General features: G+C 40.1%; 1 protein-coding gene across 4 annotated transcripts in view; it reads left to right on the top strand.

The window, feature by feature from the left end:
- Window positions 1-17979, top strand: part of AK9 (adenylate kinase 9) — a 200379-nt gene that overhangs the window by 35257 nt on the left and 147143 nt on the right. For all 4 annotated transcript variants that reach the window (XR_008503000.2, XM_054490051.2, XM_054490050.2 and 1 more), the window contains 2 exons: window positions 13259-13333; window positions 16334-16432. Coding sequence is in view for 3 of the 4 variants with exons in the window: in XM_054490051.2 (XP_054346026.1) it covers window positions 13259-13333; window positions 16334-16432 (174 nt within the window). In the remaining variant the exon portion in view is untranslated. The remainder of the gene's footprint in view (window positions 1-13258; window positions 13334-16333; window positions 16433-17979) is intronic.

The following is a 17979-nucleotide window of genomic DNA, read 5'->3' as shown; positions in this document are numbered from 1 at the left end:
CCATCCTCCAAAATGAGAACCACACTTAATTGCTTTCATATGTATGACTTCTATTCCTCCCCACCTCTCCTGTCACTGGCTTATAAACGTAGCTTCTGAAGCATGAAGTACATGACTATCAATAACATCCTTTCTTCCTTCAATAAAAGTATCTTGACTACTCCTTAAGTGGCCGGCAGTGGGTATGAAATAAAGCCAAATTAGAATCAGATTCAAAAATTAGAAAATTGTATTTATGGGGGGGAAATGCAGAGGTTATCTTTTTAAGAACAAGCACCAGGTTATACTTCCTCACATTTGGGCAGTGCAGTGCCCAAAGTCTGGCAAGCAGTAAATACTTAAAAATGTTCATCAGCACAAATGACAAGATACAAAGGAAAAAGAATGATAGCTTCAATTTCATTAAATGTACAACTTCCAGAAATTAAATAGATAAAACCACACTCAAACTAAAAGACAATAAACTGGAAAAATATTCACGTTAACTATGATGAAAGATTTAAAGCTTTGATATATTAAAAGGTCATAGAAATGATTTTTTAAAAACGTGTAAGTTCACTCTGTCTTGAGATAAATGGACAACAAATATGAGCAGTTAACAAAAATGAAGAATGATAAGCCTGTAGAAAAAACGTTCAGCTTCACTGATAATAAAGAAATGCTAATCTAAGTAATGAAATATCATTTCCGTGATCAAAATTTAAAAGATGAACAGGTAGTAAGAATTCCTAATGCTAGCAAGGATATGGTAAAGAACTCTTATACCCCAAATATGAATTTGTATGGCCATCCTTTGAAAGGTTGTCCACAAAAACACCCAGAAGTAGAAAACTTCTAGGCCCTGCAGCAAAATATAGATAAGAATTCATAGCCCTAGTGCAACAAAGCAGAATTTCAAAGCCAAGAACCTAGACTTTAGGCCTAGATGACACTCACTGAATAGCCAAGCAATTGCCTTATATATTGAGGGAGGAGAGCCATAAAGGGTAAGACCCTACAATTCTAGTCTCCTCTGACCTGGCTGAGATGTTACTTCACTTTTAGACCAAGACCACTAAAGTTCAGTGTGTCTCCAAGAGATACAAGGAAAGCAAGCAGGAGCAAATTGAGCTGCATCACTTTCTGGTATACGTTCTGCAAACTGCTTCAGGGCTAAGCCAACACCATGTTCCCATTTTGGCCTGTCTGAATCCCAACTCAACTCCTGGTGCAGGTATCCATTTCCTTAAGAGTGTTGATACTCTCCAACTTAGTAGTTCACTCTTAAGATTGAATCTAGCTTAAGGAAATGGTAAAAAAAATAAAGAACAGGCCGGGCGTGGTGGCTCATGCCTGTGATCCTAGCTCTTTGGGAGGCCAAGGAGGGTGGATTGCCTGAGCTCAGGAGTTCGAGACCAGCCTGGGCAACATGGTGAAACCCCATCTCTACTAAAATCCAAAAAACAGCCGGGCATGGTGGTGCACACCTGTAATCCCAGCTACTTGGGAGGCTGAGGCAGGAGAATCACTTGAACCCAGGAGACAGAGGTTGCGGTGAGCTGAGATTGTGCCTCCAACCTGGATGACCGAGCAAGACTCTGTCTCAAAAAAGAAAAAAATATATATATATATTATATGTAAAACAATGTGATGTGAAGCCTTGTTCAAAACATGATTATTTATTGGTAAGTGAATAATGCTGATAATATCTGTTGTCGGTCTAGAGGAAAACACGTAGAATCTAACCTCACACAATATTGTGAAAAACAAAATACACTGGATAAAGAGATGACTTTGTTCAAACTTGCAATAAGGAGAATGTTCATTAATAAGGACCTTCTGAAAGAAATGGAAGAGAGCTGGGTTTTATGGAAGCAGGTAAATAAGGGAGCCATCCTTGAGTCATGAGAAAAGATGGAGACAGACTTTATCTGAGTCCTTGAGGAAGGATGGAGGTGGGTCTTATTTCTCAGCCATCCCTGCTTTCCAGGAACACAGGGCTCAGAGTTCAACATTGTTGATGTACACAAATAAAATCCAGTAGATATTGGATTTTATATTAAAAATAAAAACAAATAGTAGAAGAAAATTTAGAAGAATATTAATCTTGAGATAAAGAAAATCTAATTTAGGCCAGGTGTGCTGGCTCATGCCTGTAATCCCAACACTTTGAGAGGCCAAGGTGGGCAGATCACTTGAGCCCAAGAGTTCAAGACCAGCCTGGGCCACATGGCAAAAAACATGGTGAAACCCTGTCTCTACAAAAAAGAGAGAGAGAGAGAAAAAAAAAAATCTAAACAGGAAAGGAAATCTACAAGTAATGAAAATATATATTTGATTATAAAAATATTTTATCTTGCTGAAGACGCCATAAATACATTCAAAAGATAAATCATAGAAAGGTAAAATGTTTGCAATCCACATGCCAGATAAGGGTTAAAAACTTTCTGTGAATGTCAGAGAAAGGAAACAATCCAAAAGAAAAATGCATAGAGGCTATGATAAGGCAGTTTACAGAGATGCATATCTGAATGCTGAACCTCACCACAGGAATAAAAAGTAAAATAAACTGATTCCATTTTTTAACTCAGTTTGGCAGAAATTTGAAAGCTAAGATAGCCAGTGGTGGCAAGAAGAAATGAACCTTGTCATACATTGCAGGTTAGGGCTTTGAATTGCCACCACCTTTGGAAAACCAACTGGCTATACCTACCTGTATTAATATTAAAACCTACTTTTGCCAGGCGTGTTGGCTAATGCCTGTAATCCCAGTACTTTGGGAGGCGGAGACGGGTGGATCACCTGAAGTCAGGAGTTCGAGACCAGCCTGGCCAACATGGTGAAACCGCCTCTCTACTAAAAATACAAAAATCAGCCAGGCATGGTGGCAGGTGCCTACAATCCCAGCTACTCAGGAGGCTGAGGCAGGAGACTCACTTGAACCCAGTGGGTGGAGGTTGCAGTGAGCCAAGATAATGCCATGCAGTCCAGCCTGGGTGACAGTGAAACTCCATCTCAAAAACAGAAAAAAACACCTACTTTTACAAATCTGGCCCATATATCCAATATATCAGGATATACCAAAGGATGCATATTCTGTGTTACTGAACATTTATATGTGTGCATGTATTTATATCAATGAGGTGAATGGTTGTATAAAGAGACCCACTGGGTTGTGCGGGCAACATGGAGGAGTAGGGAGAAGTCGTGTTAACTGTTTCTACGTACTTTTTTGCATTCCTTCACTGGTTGCAGTTAGTACAAGTTATTTTTGTAATTATTAAAGAAGAAAGTAATTTTTAAAACTTTCATAAAAAGAAATGCTTGAAAATAACTAATAAAGTATTGTAACATACATAAATGTCAAACAGCAGAAGAATATTGAATAAATTATGCTATATCCACAGTATATAATCTTATAAAACCATTAAAATGTTACATTGACAGTGATCTTACAAAAAGTATAGGGGAAGGTTAGTTATAATGTTAAGTGGAAAAGTAAGCTCCATTATGATCTCGAACTCCTGAGCTGTGGGTTTGTCATAAATAGCTCTTATTATTTTGAGATGCATCCCATCAATACCTAGTTTATTGAGAGTTTTTAGCATGAAGGGCTGTTGAATTTTTTCGAGGCCTTTTCTGCATCTATTGAGATAATCATGTGGTTTTTGTCTTTGGTTCTGTTTATATGACGGATTACATTTATTGATTTGCGTATGTTGGACCAGCCTTGCATCCCAGGGATGAAGCCAACTTGATCATGGTGGATAAGCTTTTTGATGTGCTGTTGGATTCAGTTTGCCAGTATTTTATTGAGGATTTTTGCATCGATGTTCATCAGGGATATTGATCTAAAATTCTCTTTTTTTGTTGTGTCTCTGACAGGCTTTGGTATCAGGAGGAGGCTGGCCTCATAAAATGAGTTAGGGAGGATTCCCTCTTTTTCTATTGATTGGAATAATTTCAGAAGGAATGGTACCAGCTCCTCTTTGTACCTCTGGTAGAATTCAGCTGTGAATCCTTCTGGTCCTGGACTTCTTTTGGTTGGTAGGCTATTAATTATTGCCTCAATTTCAGAGCCTGTTATTGGTCTATTCAGGAATTCAGCTTCTTCCTGGTTTAGTCTTGGGAAGGTGTATATGTCCAGGAATTTATCCATTTCTTCTAAATTTTCTAGTATTTATAGTATTCTCTGATGGTAGTTTGCATTTCTGTGGGATCAGTGGTGATATCCCCTTTATCATTTTTTTCTTTTATTATTATTATTATTATTATTATTATACTTTAGGTTTTATGGTACATGTGTGCAATGTGCAGGTAAGTTACATATGTATACATGTGCCATGCTGGTGCGCTGCACCCACCAACTCGTCATCTAGCATTAGGTATATCTCCCAATGCTATCCCTCCCCGCTCCCCCGACCCCACAACAGTCCCCGAAGTGTGATGTTCCCCTTCCTGTGTCCATGTGTTCTCATTGTTCAATTCCCACCTATGAGTGAGAATATGCGGTGTTTGGTTTTTTGTTCTTGCGATAGTTTACTGAGAATGATGATTTCCAATTTCATCCATGTCCCTACAAAGGACATGAACTCATCATTTTTGATGGCTGCATAGTATTCCATGGTGTATATGTGCCACATTTTCTTAATCCAGTCTATCATTGTTGGACATTTGGGTTGGTTCCAAGTCTTTGCTATTGTGAATAATGCCGCAATAAACATACGTGTGCATGTGTCTTTATAGCAGCATGATTTATAGTCCTTTGGGTATATACCCAGTAATGGGATGGCTGGGTCAAATGGAATTTCTAGTTCTAGATCCCTGAGGAATCGCCACACTGACTTCCACAAGGGTTGAACTAGTTTACAGTCCCACCAACAGTGTAAAAGTGTTCCTATTTCTCCACATCCTCTCCAGCACCTGTTGTTTCCTGACTTTTTAATGATTGCCATTCTAACTGGTGTGAGATGGTATCTCATTGTGGTTTTGATTTGCATTTCTCTGATGGCCAGTGATGGTGAGCATTTTTTCATGTGTTTTTTGGCTGCATAAATGTCTTCTTTTGAGAAGTGTCTGTTCATGTCCTTCGCCCACTTTTTGATGGGGTTGTTTGTTTTTTTCTTGTAAATTTGTTGGAGTTCATTGTAGATTCTGGATATTAGCCCTTTGTCAGATGAGTAGGTTGCGAAAATTTTCTCCCATTTTGTAGGTTGCCTGTTCACTCTGATGGTAGTTTCTTTTGCTGTGCAGAAGCTCTTGAGTTTAATTAGATCCCATTTGTCAATTTTGGCTTTTGTTGCTATTGCTTTTGGTGTTTTAGACATGAAGTCCTTGCCCATGCCTATGTCCTGAATGGTAATGCCTAGGTTTTCTTCTAGAGTTTTTATGGTTTTAGGTCTAACATTTAAGTCTTTAATCCATCTTGAATTGATTTTTGTATAAGGTGTAAGGAAGGGATCCAGTTTCAGCTTTCTACATATGGCTAGCCAGTTTTCCCAGCACCATTTATTAAATAGGAAGTCAAATTGTCCCTGTTTGCAGCTGACATGATAGTATATCTAGAAAACCCCATTGTCTCAGCCCAAAATCTCCTTAAGCTGATAAGCAACTTCAGCAAAGTCTCAGGATACAAAATCAATGTGCAAAAATCACAAGCATTCTTATACATCAATAACAGACAAACAGAGAGCCAAATCATGAGTGAACTCCCATTCACAATTGCTTCAAAGAGAATAAAATACCTAGGAATCCAACTTACAAGGGATGTGAAAGACCTCTTCAAGGAGAACTACAAACCACTGCTCAAGGAAATAAAAGAGGATACAAACAAATGGAAGAACATTCCATGCTCACGGGTAGGAAGAATCAATATCATGAAAATGGCCATCCTTCCCAAGGTAATTTACAGATTCAATGCCATCCCCATCAAGCTACCGATGACTTTCTTCACAGAATTGGAAAAAACTACTTTAAAGTTCATATGGAACCAAAAAAGAGCCCGCATCGCCAAGTCAATCCTAAGCCAAAAGAACAAAGCTGGAGGCATCACACTACCTGACTTCAAACTATACTACAAGGCTACAGTAAGCAAAACAGCATGGTACTGGTACCAAAACAGAGATATAGATCAATGGAACAGAACAGAGCCGTCAGAAATAATGCCACGTATCTACAAGTATCTAATCTTTGACAAACCTGACAAAAACAAGAAATGGGGAAAGGATTCCCTATTTATCATTTTTTATTACGTCTATTTGATTCTTCTCTCTTTTCTTCTTTATTAGTCTTGTTAGTGACCTATCAATTTTGTTGATCTTTTCACAAAACCAGCTTCTGGATTCATTGATTTTTTTGAAGAGTTTTTTTGTGTCTCTATCTCCTTCAGTTCTGATCTGGTCTTAGTTATTTCTTGCCTTCTGCTAGCTTTTGAATTTGTTTGCTCTTGCTTCTCTAGTTCTTTTCATTGTGATGTTAGGGTGTCGATTTTAGATCGTTCCTCCTTTCTCTTGTGGGCATTTAGTGCTATAAATTTCCCTCTACACACTGCTTTGAACATGTCCCACAGATTCTGGTATGTTGTGTCTTTGTTCTCATTGGTTTCAAAGAACATCTTTATTTCTGCCTTCATTTCGTTATGTACCCAGTAGTCATTCAGAAGCAGGTTGTTCAATTTCCATGTAGTTCTGCGGCTTTTAGTGAGTTTCTTTTTTTTTCTTTTAATTTTATTATTATTATACTTTAAGTTTTAGGGTACATGTGCACAACGTGCAGGTTTGTTACATATGTATACATGTGCCATGTTGGTGTGCTGCACCCATTAACTCGTCACTTAGCATTAGGTATATCTCCTAATGCTATCCCTCCCCACTCCCCCTACCCCACAACAGTCCCCGGTGTGTGATGTTCCCCTTCTTGTGTCCATGTGTTGTCGTTGTTCAATTCCCACCTATGAGTGAGAACATGCAGTGTTTGCTTTTTTGTCTTTGTGATAGTTTGCTGAGAATGATGGTTTCCAGTTTCATTCATGTCCCTACAAAGGACATGAACTCATCATTTTTTATGGCTGCATAGCATTCCATGGTGTATATGCACCACATTTTCTTAATCCAGTCTATCGTTGTTGGACATTTGGGTTGGTTCCAATCTTTGCTATTATGAATAGTGCTGCTATAAACATACGTGTGCATGTGTCTTTATAGCAGCATGATTTATAATCCTTTGGGTATATACCCAGTAATGGGATGGCTGGGTCAAATGGTATTTCTAGTTCTAGATCCCTGAGGAATCGCAACACTGACTTCCACAATGGTTGAACTAGTTTGCAGTCCCACCAACAGTGTAAAAGTGTTCCTATTTCTCCACATCCTCTCCAGCACCTGTTGTTTCCTGACTTTTTAATGATCACCATTCTAACTGGTGTGAGATGGTATCTCATTGTGGTTTTGATTTGCATTTCTCTGATGACCAGTGACGATGAGCATTTTTTCATGTGTCTTTTGGCTGCATAAATGTCTTCTTTTGAGAAGTGTCTGTTCATATCCTTTGCCCACTTTTTGATGGGGTTGTTTTTTTCTTGTAAATTTGTTGGAGTTCATTGTAGATTCTGGATATTAGCCCTTTGTCAGATGAGTAGGTTGCGAAAATTTTCTCCCATTCTGTAGGTTGCCTTTTCACTCTGATGGTAGTTTCTTTTGCTGGGCAGAAGCTCTTGAGTTTAATTAGATCCCATTTGTCAATTTTGGCTTTTGTTGCCATTGCTTTTGGTGTTTTAGACATGAAGTCCTTGCCCATGCCTCTGTCCTGAATGGTATTGCCTAGGTTTTCTTCTAGGGTTTTTATGGTTTTAGGTCTAACATTTAAGTCTTTAATCCATCTTGAATTGATTTTTGTATAAGGTGTAAGGAAGGGATCCAGTTTCAGCTTTCTACATATGGCTAGCCAGTTTTCCCAGCACCATTTGTTGAATAGGGAATCCTTTCCCCATTTCTTGTTTTTGTCAGATTTGTCAAAGATCAGATAGTTGTAGATGTGTGGTATTATTTCTGAGGGCTCTGTTCTGTTCCACTGGTCTATATCTCTGTTTGGGTACCAGTACCATGCTGTTTTGGTTACTGTAGCCTTGTAGTATAGTTTGAAGTCATGTAGGGTGATGCCTCCAGCTTTGTTCTTTTGGCTTAGGATTGTCTTGGCAATGTGGGCTCTTTTTTGGTTCCATATGAACTTTAAAGTAGTTTTTTCCAATTCTGTGAAGAAAGTCATTGGTAGCTTGATGGGGATGGCATTGAATCTATAAATTACCTTGGGCAGTATGGCCATTTTCACGATATTGATTCTTCCTATCCATGAGCATGGAATGTTCTTCCATTTGTTTGTATCCTCTTTTATTTCCTTGAGAAGTGGTTTGTAGTTCTCCTTGAAGAGGTCCTTCACATCCCTTATAAGTTGGATTCCTAGGTATTTTATTCTGTTCAAAGCAATTGTGAATGGGAGTTCACTCATGATTTGGCTGTTTGTCTGTTATTGGTGTATAAGAATGCTTGTGATTTTTGCACATTGATTTTGTATCCTGAGACTTTGCTGAAGTTGCTTATCAGCTTAAGGAGATTTTGGGCTGAGACGATGGGGTTTTCTAGGTATACAATCATGTCATCTGCAAACAGGGTCAATTTGACTTCTTCTTTTCCTAATTGAATACCCTTTATTTCCTTCTCCTGCCTGATTTCCCTGGCCAGAACTTCCAACACTATGTTGAATAGGAGTGGTGAGAGAGGGCATCCCTGTCTTCAGTTTTCAAAGGGAATGCCAGTTTTCAAAGGGAATGCTTCCAGTTTTTGTCCATTCAGTATGATATTTGCTGTGGGTTTGTCATAGATAGCTCTCATTATTTTGAGATACATCGCATCAATACCTAATTTATTGAGAGATTTTAGCATGAAGAGTTGTTGAATTTTGTCAAAGGCCTTTTCTGCATCTATTGAGATAATCATGTGGGTTTTTGTCTTTGTTTCTGTTTATATGTTGAATTACATTTATTGATTTGTGTATGTTGAACCAGCCTTGCATCCCAGGAATGAAGCCCACTTGATCATGGTGGATAAACTTTTTGATGTGCTGCTGGATTCAGTTTGCCAGTATTTTATTGAGGATTTTTACATCAATGTTCACCAAGGATATTGGTCTAAAATTCTCTTTTTTTTGCCAGGCTTTGGTATCAGGATGATGCTGGCCTCATAAAATGAATTAGGGAGGATTCCCTCTTTTTCTATTGATTGGAATAATTTCAGAAGGAATGGTACCAGCTCCTCTTTGTACCTCTGGTAGAATTCGGCTGTGAATCCATCTGGTCCTGGACTTTTTTTGGTTGGTAAGCTATTAATTATTGCCTCAATTTCAGAACCTGTTATTGGTCTATTCAGATATTCACCTTCTTCCTGGTTTAGTCTTGGAAGGGTGTATGTGTCGAGGAATTTATCCATTTCTTCTAGATTTTCTAGTTTATTTGTGTAGAGGTGTTTATGGTATTCTCTTATGGTTGTTTCTATTTCTGTGGGATTGGTGGTGATATCCCCTTTATCATTTTTTATTGTGTCTATTTGATTCTTTTCTCTTTTCTTCTTTATTAGTCTTGCTAGCGGTCTATCAATTTTGTTGATCGTTTCAAAAAACCAGCTCCTGGATTCATTGATTTTTTGAAGGATGTTTTGTGTCTCTATTTCCTTCAGTTCTGCTCTGATCTTAGTTATTTCTTGCCTTCTGCTAGCTTTTGAATGTGTTTGCTCTTGCTTCTCTAGTTCTTTTCATTGTGATGTTAGGGTGTCAATTTTAGATCTTTCCTGCTTTCTCTTGGGGGCATGTAGTGCTATAAATTTCCCTCTACACACTGCTTTGAATGTGTGCCAGAGATTCTGGTATGTCGTGTCTTTGTTCTTGTTGGTTTCAAAGAACATCTTTATTTCTGCCTTCATTTCATTATTTACCCAGTAGTCATTCAGGAGCAGGTTGTTCAGTTTCCATGTAGTTGAGCAGTTTTGAGTGAGTTTCTTAATCCTGAGTTCTAATTTGATTGCACTGTGGTCTGAGAGACAGTTATAATTTCTGTTCTTTTACATTTGCTGAGGAGTGCTTTACTTCCAACTATGTGGTCAATTTTGGAGTAGGTGTGGTGTGGTGGTGAGAAGAATGTATATTCTGTTGATTTAGGGTGGAGAGTTCTGTAGATGTCTATTAGGTCCGCTTGGTGCAGAGCTGAGTTCAATTCCTCAGTATCCTTGTTAACTTTCTGTCTCGTTGATCTGTCTAATGTTGACAGTGGGGTGTTAAAGTCTCCCATTATTATTGCATGGGAGTCTAAGTCTCTTTGTAAGTCACTAAGGACTTGCTTTATGAATCTGGGTGCTCCCATATTGGGTGCATATATATTTAGGATAGTTAGCTCTTCTTGTTGAATTGATCCCTTTACCATTATGTAATGGCCTTCTTTGTCTCTTTTGATCTTTGTTGGTTTAAAGTCTGTTTTATCAGAGACTAGGATTGCAACCCCTGCCTTTTTTTGTTTTCCATTTGCTTGGTAGATCTTCCTCCATCCCTTTATTTTGAGCCTGTGTGTGTCTCTGCACGTGAGATGGGTTTCCTGAATACAGCACACTGATGGGTCTTGACTCTTTACCCAGTTTGCCAGTCTGTGTCTTTTAATTGGAGCATTTAGCCCATTTACGTTTAAAGTTAATATTGTTATGTGTGAATTTGATCCTGTCATTACGATATTAGCTGGTTATTTTGCTCGTTAGTTGATGCAGTTTCTTCCTAGCCTTGATGGTCTTTACAATTTGGCATGTTTCTTCAGTCGCTGTTACCGGTTGTTCCTTTCCATGTTTAGTGTTTCCTCAGGAGCTCTTGTAAGGCAGGCCTGGTAGTGACGAAATCTCTCAGCATTTGCTTGTCTGTAAAGGATTTTATTTTTCCTTCAGTTATGAAGCTTAGTTTGGCTGGATATGAAATTCTGGGTTGAAAATTCTTTTCTTTAAGAATGTTGAATATTGGCCCCCACTCTCTTCTGGCTTGTAGAGTTTCTGCCGAGAGATCCACTGTTAGTGTGATGGGCTTCTCTTTGTGGGTAACCCGACCTTTCTCTCTGGCTGCCTTTAACATTTTTTCCTTCATTTTAACCTTGGTGAATCTGACAATTATGTGTCTTGGGGTTGCTCTTCTCAAGGAGTATCTTTGTAGCATTCTCTGTATTTCCTGAATTTGAATGTTGGCCTGCTTTGCTAGGTTGGGGAAGTTTTCCTGGATAATATCCTGAAGAGTGTTTTCCAACTCAGGTCCGTTCTCCCCGTCACTTTCAGGTACACCAATCAAACTTAGATTTGGTCTTTTCACATAGTCCCATATTTCTTGGAGGCTCTTTCATTTCTTTTTACTCTTTTTTTTTCCTAAACTTCTCACTTCATTTCATTCATTTGATCTTCAGTCACTGATACCCTTTCTTCCACTTGATTGAATCGGCTACTGAAGCTTGTGCATGCATCACGTAGTTCTCATGCCATGGTTTTCAACTCCATCATGTCATTTAAGGTCTTCTCTACCCTGTTTATTCTAGTTAGCCATTCCTCTAATCTTTTTTCAAGGTTTTTTACCTTCCTTGCAATGGGTTCGAACATCCTCCTTTAGCTCAGAGAAGTTTGTTATTACCGACCTTCTGAAGCCTACTTCTGTCAACTTGTCAAAGTCATTCTCCGTCCAGGTTTGTTCCATTGCTGGTGAGGGGCTGCAATCCTTTGGAGGATTAGAGGCGCTCTGGTTTTTAGAATTTTCAGCTGTTCTGCTCTGGTTTCTCCCCATCTTTGTGATTTTATCTACCTTTGGTCTTTGATGGTGGTGACCTACAGATGGGGTTTTGGTGTCAATGTCCTTTTTGTTGATGTTGATGCTACTCTTTTCTTTTTGTTAGTTTTCCTTCTAACAGTTAGGACCCTCAGCTGCAGGTCTGTTGGAGTTTGCTGGAGGTCCACTCTATGGATACCCTGTTTGCCTGGGTATCACCAGCAAACGCTGCAGAACATCAAATATTGCAGAACAGCAAATGTTGCTGCCTGATCCTTCCTCTGGAAGCTTCGTCTCAGAGGGGCTCTTGGCTGTATGACGTGTCAGTGTGCCCCTACTGGGAGGTGTCTCCAAGTTAGGCTACTCAGGGGTCAGAGACCCACTTGAGGAGGCAGTCTCTCCGTTCTCAGAGCTCAAACTCTGTGCTGGGAGAACCACTGCTGTCTTCAAAGCTGTCAGACAGGGACGTTTAAGTCTGCACAAGTTTCTGCTGCCTTTTGTTCAGCTATGCCCTGCCCCCAGAGGTGGAGTCTACAGAGGCAGGCAGGCCTCCTTGAGCTGTGGTGGGCTCCACCCAGTTTGAGCTTCTGGCTGCTTTGTTTACCTAGTCAAGCCTCAGCAATGGCAGACGCCCCTCCCCCAGCCTGGCTGCTGCCTCGCAGTTGGATCTTGGACTGCTGCTCTAGCAGTGAGCAAGTCTCCGTGGGCATGGGGCGCTCTGAGCCAGGCACAGGATATGATCTCCTGGTATGCCATTTGCTAAGACTGTTGGAAAAGCGCAGTATTAGGGCAGGAGTGTCCCGATTTTCCAGGTACCCTTGGAAACAGCTTCCCTTGGCTAGGAAAGGGAAATCCCCCCACCCCTTGTGCTTCCCAGGTGAAGTGATGCCCTGCCCTGCTTCAGCTTGCCCTCCATGGGCTGCACCCACTGTCCAACCAGTCCCAATGAGATGAACCAAGTACCTCAGTTGGAAATGCAGAAATCACCCATCTTCTGCATCGATCACGCTGGGAGCTGTAGACCGGAACTGTTCCTATTTGGCCATCTTGGAACGATCAAAATACGTTGTATCTTCTAAATGATGCTAGTATCTATGTGAAGAAAGTCTGTGACTTAAATTTTAATCAGATGCTTCCATGGTTTAGAAACCAAATAGCAAAGCTCTGAACATATGCAGACAGATGCCCCAAAACATTTTGTATTGGAAAAAACATTAAGGCATCAAAGTAGAGAAAAAAGATTTTTTTAAACAGGAGAATAAAATTCATGGTGAGAAGATTAGTTTGAGCTTTTACAAAAGATCTCTTGAGCATTGAAAATAACATACATTATAGCATGTATAAGGCAAACAATTTACTTTAAATATTTCTGCATAGTATATGAAGATTCTGATCTTGTATTCAGTTTTTCTAGTGATCCTGTATTATAAAGTTTCTTTTCTATTATCTGCAGGAAGTAATGGCTGAACACAATCCCCAGTATCTCATTGAGCTAAATGGAAATAAACCAGCAGAGGAGCTCTTTATGGTGAGTGCAGTGTTAAGCAGGAATACTTCACAGCATGGAAAATTTAAAATCTATTGAGAGTATTGTACTTCTTTTAATAAACAGAAGAATATTTATATTTGAACACCATTTATCTTTGAACAATCTGTCTTAACACTTAAAATTTTGATGTTCTGTGTATTCATCTGTCCATTTTAAAATCAAAACTACATTCGAATTTAAAATCTCTGTCAAAAGGTGTCTCAAAGAAAAGTAAAAGCAGTGGTAACCAAAAGCACACGAGAAGATGCCGGACATCATTAGTCATTAGGGAAAGGCAGGTCAAAACCATAATGGGAACCCCTTTTACCTTCTAGGATGACCAAAGTAAAAACAAACAAACACAAAACAAATAATAAAAAGTGTTGGTGAGGATATGGAGAAATTGGAACCCAAAAATGTTTTACAAAAATAATTCAATAATACAAAAATATAGTAACTATCTCTTAATGTCAAATAAGTGTCTGCCATTATAATGGGCTCTAGGGATAAAGATAGGAAGGAGGCAGAAGGGTCCACACATCTCTCTGCTCATGCAGTATCCAATATGTTGAGGAAAATAAATCTCTAGAGAGCAGTTTGTGTTACAGTCAGGGATACACATGCATGGTATTATAGCAGTTCATAGCATAAAGACAAAACCTAGTCTGGTAAGGAGGACCACCTGTCTGAAACTATGTTTAAATAGAAACTTAAAGGATGAGTAAGAACTAGACCTTGAAGACAAGGGGAGGTGAGGGAAGTGAGACAGTGTTCCATGCCAAGGGAAGAGTCTGTGTCAAGGCCTCAGAGGCCACAAAGAGCATAGTGAGTTGCAAGAACTGAATATAGGACTGGAACGTAGGAGGATGGGGCCAGAGGGGTGGAATAGAGCCAAAACTAGAAATAAGAAGGGGTTGCACCAAGAAAGACCTTGTAAACCATAGTAAGGAGTTTAAACTTCAACATGAGGGAATAGGCAGCCAGTGAAAGGTTTTAAGCCAGAAAGTACAAATGATCCTATTTCTGTTTAAGAAAGATACTCCGTTCCATGCAAGGAAAAAAAATGAAAGGAGAATCAAATTGGTGTAGGAAAACTAGTTTTGGCTTTTGCCATTAATCAGGTATGAGATAGTGGCCTAACCTAGGGTAGTGACCACAGGAATGGACAGAAAAGGACAGATCTGAGAGACATTTAAGAAATCTACTTGACAGGACTTGGTGAGTAACTTAATATGGGAATTAACGGAGAGAGAAAAGTCAAATATAATGCCCAGATTTCTGGCTTGATCTGACTGGTGGCGACATGGTAACAGTGCATGCTAGTGGTGGAGCCAGCTCAGGGAGAAGCTCCTCACTTGGGACATGCTCTTGCCAAGATCACCTGTGATCTCATGACCAAAGTCACTGCTCATTTTTCAGTCTTCAGCTAATTCAATCTATAATAGAAGTAGCATTTGACAGAACAGATCACTTCTTTTTTTCTGCACCCTTCTTCCCTTGGTTTCTTGGACCCCACACCACAGTAGTTCCATTACACCTCACTTCACACTCTAATTTGCTAACCTGCAGTGTTGCAGGACCCCAGAGTTCACAAGGCATGAGCTCTTCTCTGTTTACCCTCACTCATTAAGAGACTTCATTCAGTCAGTAGCTTTAGATATCTTCTAACCACTGACATCTCTTAAATTCATGATGCTATATCAGATCTTTCCCCTGAATTCTACACTTGTATACTTAATGGCTGCTCAACTGCTGTTTTTCCGATTGGATGTCTGCTACTCATTTCGGATTTAAGTGTGCAAGACAGAACTTCACCACCACCACCCTGCCCCCAATGTGCTTCTCCCACCATTCTCCTTTTTCAGTAAATGCAGAAATCACCCAGCCAGCTGCTCTCCTTGACTTTTTTTCTCACATCCCACATCCCATTCACCAGCATACACAGCAGGCTTCTCCTTCAAAATATGGCCAGAATTCTACCACTTTTTACTACCTGGGACACACTTTCCTCAAGATAGAGGGCAGAAGCTCCAAGGGGCCTGGTTGGAACTTGCCAAACCTGTGAAGGCGCCCATGGGAACTGGTACTCTGCACTTCCACCCACGTTCCATTGGCAGAGCAGGCTACATGGAGAAGCTCGACATTAGTGGAATAAGGAAGTGTACTCCACCCAGAATGAACTAGGGAATTAATCAGTGAAGGTTGCATTGTAACACAGTCTATCACAGGCTACCACACACCATCAGGATTTTGGCTATCTCACTATCTCCCATCTCATGATCTATGTGCTGGCCTGTTTTATTTTTCCAGATTCTTCCATGTAGTGTCTGCATTAATTTCTTGGGGTTGCCATAACAAAGTGCCACAAACTGGTAGCTTAAAATGACAGAAATGTATTCTCTCACAGTTCTGGAGGCTAAAAGTCCAAAATTAAGGTGTTGGCCGTGCCATGCTCCTTCCAAAGTCTCTTGGGGAGGCTCTATTTTTGTTTCTTCCAGCTTCTGGTAGCTCCCGGCATTTCTTGACTTATGGCAGCATAACTCCAATATCTGCCTCCATCTTCACATGGCAGTCATCCCTTTGCCTGAAGAGGTCCCAGAGACCAAGACCTCTAAGGACATGAATATCTGGGGACCAGAGGGCAGACTGTTATGAGTTGAAATGTGTCCCTCAAAAAGATATGTTGAAGCCCTGAAGTCCAATACCTGTGAATGTGACCTTATTTGGAAATAAGGTCTTTGCCTATAGATTAGGAGAAGAGACTCAGACACACAGGGAGAAGATGGTTCTGTGAGAACAGAGGCAGAAATTGGAGTGATGCATATACAAGCCAAGACATACCAAGGATTGTCAGCAAACAGCCAGAAGCCAGAAGAAGCAAGCAAGGATTCGACCCAGAGTCAGGGGGAGCGTGGGCTTGGCTCATAAGCCCACCACTGTTTCAGAGTATTTGAGATATTCAGATGCCAATGTAGTTAAATATCTGTTCTTTAAATCTAGATTGTTATGGATCGACTTAAATATCTGAACCTAAAAAGAGCAGCTATTCTAACCAAACTTCAGGGCGCAGAGGAAGAAATTAATGACACAATGGAAAATGTAAGTTATATGGAACTGTCTGAAAGTCTAATTTTCAATATATGTTTGTGGGCAGGGTGCAGTGGCTCACACCTGTAATCTCATGGGAGGATCACTGGAGCCCAGGAGTCTGAGACCAGCCTGGATGACCTAGTCAGAACCCATCTCTACAAAAAAGAAAAAAAGAAAAAAAAAACAAGAAAGAAAAAAAATTAGCCAGGTGTGGTGGTATGCACCTGTAGTCTTAGCTACTCAGGAGCTGAGACGGGAGGATTGCTTGAGCCCAGGAGGTTAAGGCTGCAGTGAGCCGTGATCATGCCACTGCACTCCAGCCTGGGCAACAGAGCCAGATCCTATCTCAAAAAAAAAATTATATATATATAAATGTATATATATATTTATTCATATATATATGTGTGTTGTGGCCTTAATTTGTATTCCTTTATAAAAATGGATGTGATTTCTGGGAAGAAGCTGTAATATTAGCACAATATCCTTTTAGATATTAGACACAACACAAGTTTTGAAACAAAATCATAACAATTAAATGTAGGAACAGTAAAAAAGAAAGAAATCTAAGTTCAGTTTAAAAATTTGCAGCACCAAAGAACGTGAAGACCTAAAAGTTCTTAACTCTATTTCTTTAATCATTCAACCAATTTTTTTGAGTAACTAATGTGTTCCTGGCACTGATGTGCTACATATGTGATGGGTATCAGATTATAACTGCCAATTGCCAAAAGTGCCACAAGGAGTTTTAACTGGAGGATTTGACCTATTCTGAGAAGCTCAGTTTCACCTAAATGAGTAGAAATTATTTTTAAAAAATGCATACCAGGACTGGGCACAGTATCCCAGCACTTTGGAAGGCTGAGGTGGAAGGATCACTTGAGCCCAGGAGTCTGAGACCAGCCTGGGACATAGCGAGACTCTGGCTCTACAAAAAATAAAAAAAAAAAATTGGGGTGGAGTTCCAAGATGGCCAAATAGGAACAGCTCCAGTCTGCAGCTCCCAGCGGGATCGACGCAGAAGATGGGTGATTTCTGCATTTCCAACTGAGGTACGTGGTTCATCTCATTGGGACTGGTTAGACAGTGGGTGCAGCCCATGGAGGACGAGCTGAAGCAGGGCAGGGTGTTGCCTCACCCAGGAAGCACAAGGGGTCCGGGGATTTCCCTTTCCTAGCCAAGGGAAGCCATGACAGACTATACCTGGGAAAAACAGGACACTCCCTGCAAATACTGTGCTTTTCCAACTGTCTTAGCAAATGGCAGACCAGGAGTTACTATTCTGCGCCTGGCTCGGCAGGTCCCACGCCCATGGAGCCTTGCTCACTGCTAGCGCAGCAGTCTGAGATCGAACTGTGAGGCAATACAGTTTTGGTTCATATAGAACCAAAAAAGAGCCCGCACTGCCAAGGCAATCCTAAGCAAAAAGAACAAAGCTGGAGGCATCATGCTACCTGACTTCAAACTATACTACAAGGCTACAGTAACCAAAACAGCATGGTATTGGTAACCAAACAGAGATATAAATCAATGGATCAGAACAAAGGCCTCAGAAATAA

Source organism: Pongo pygmaeus, chromosome 5 (genome assembly GCF_028885625.2).
Source record: "Pongo pygmaeus isolate AG05252 chromosome 5, NHGRI_mPonPyg2-v2.0_pri, whole genome shotgun sequence".
NCBI lineage: Eukaryota > Metazoa > Chordata > Mammalia > Primates > Hominidae > Pongo > Pongo pygmaeus.
This window is presented reverse-complemented; position numbering and strand designations above follow the sequence as displayed.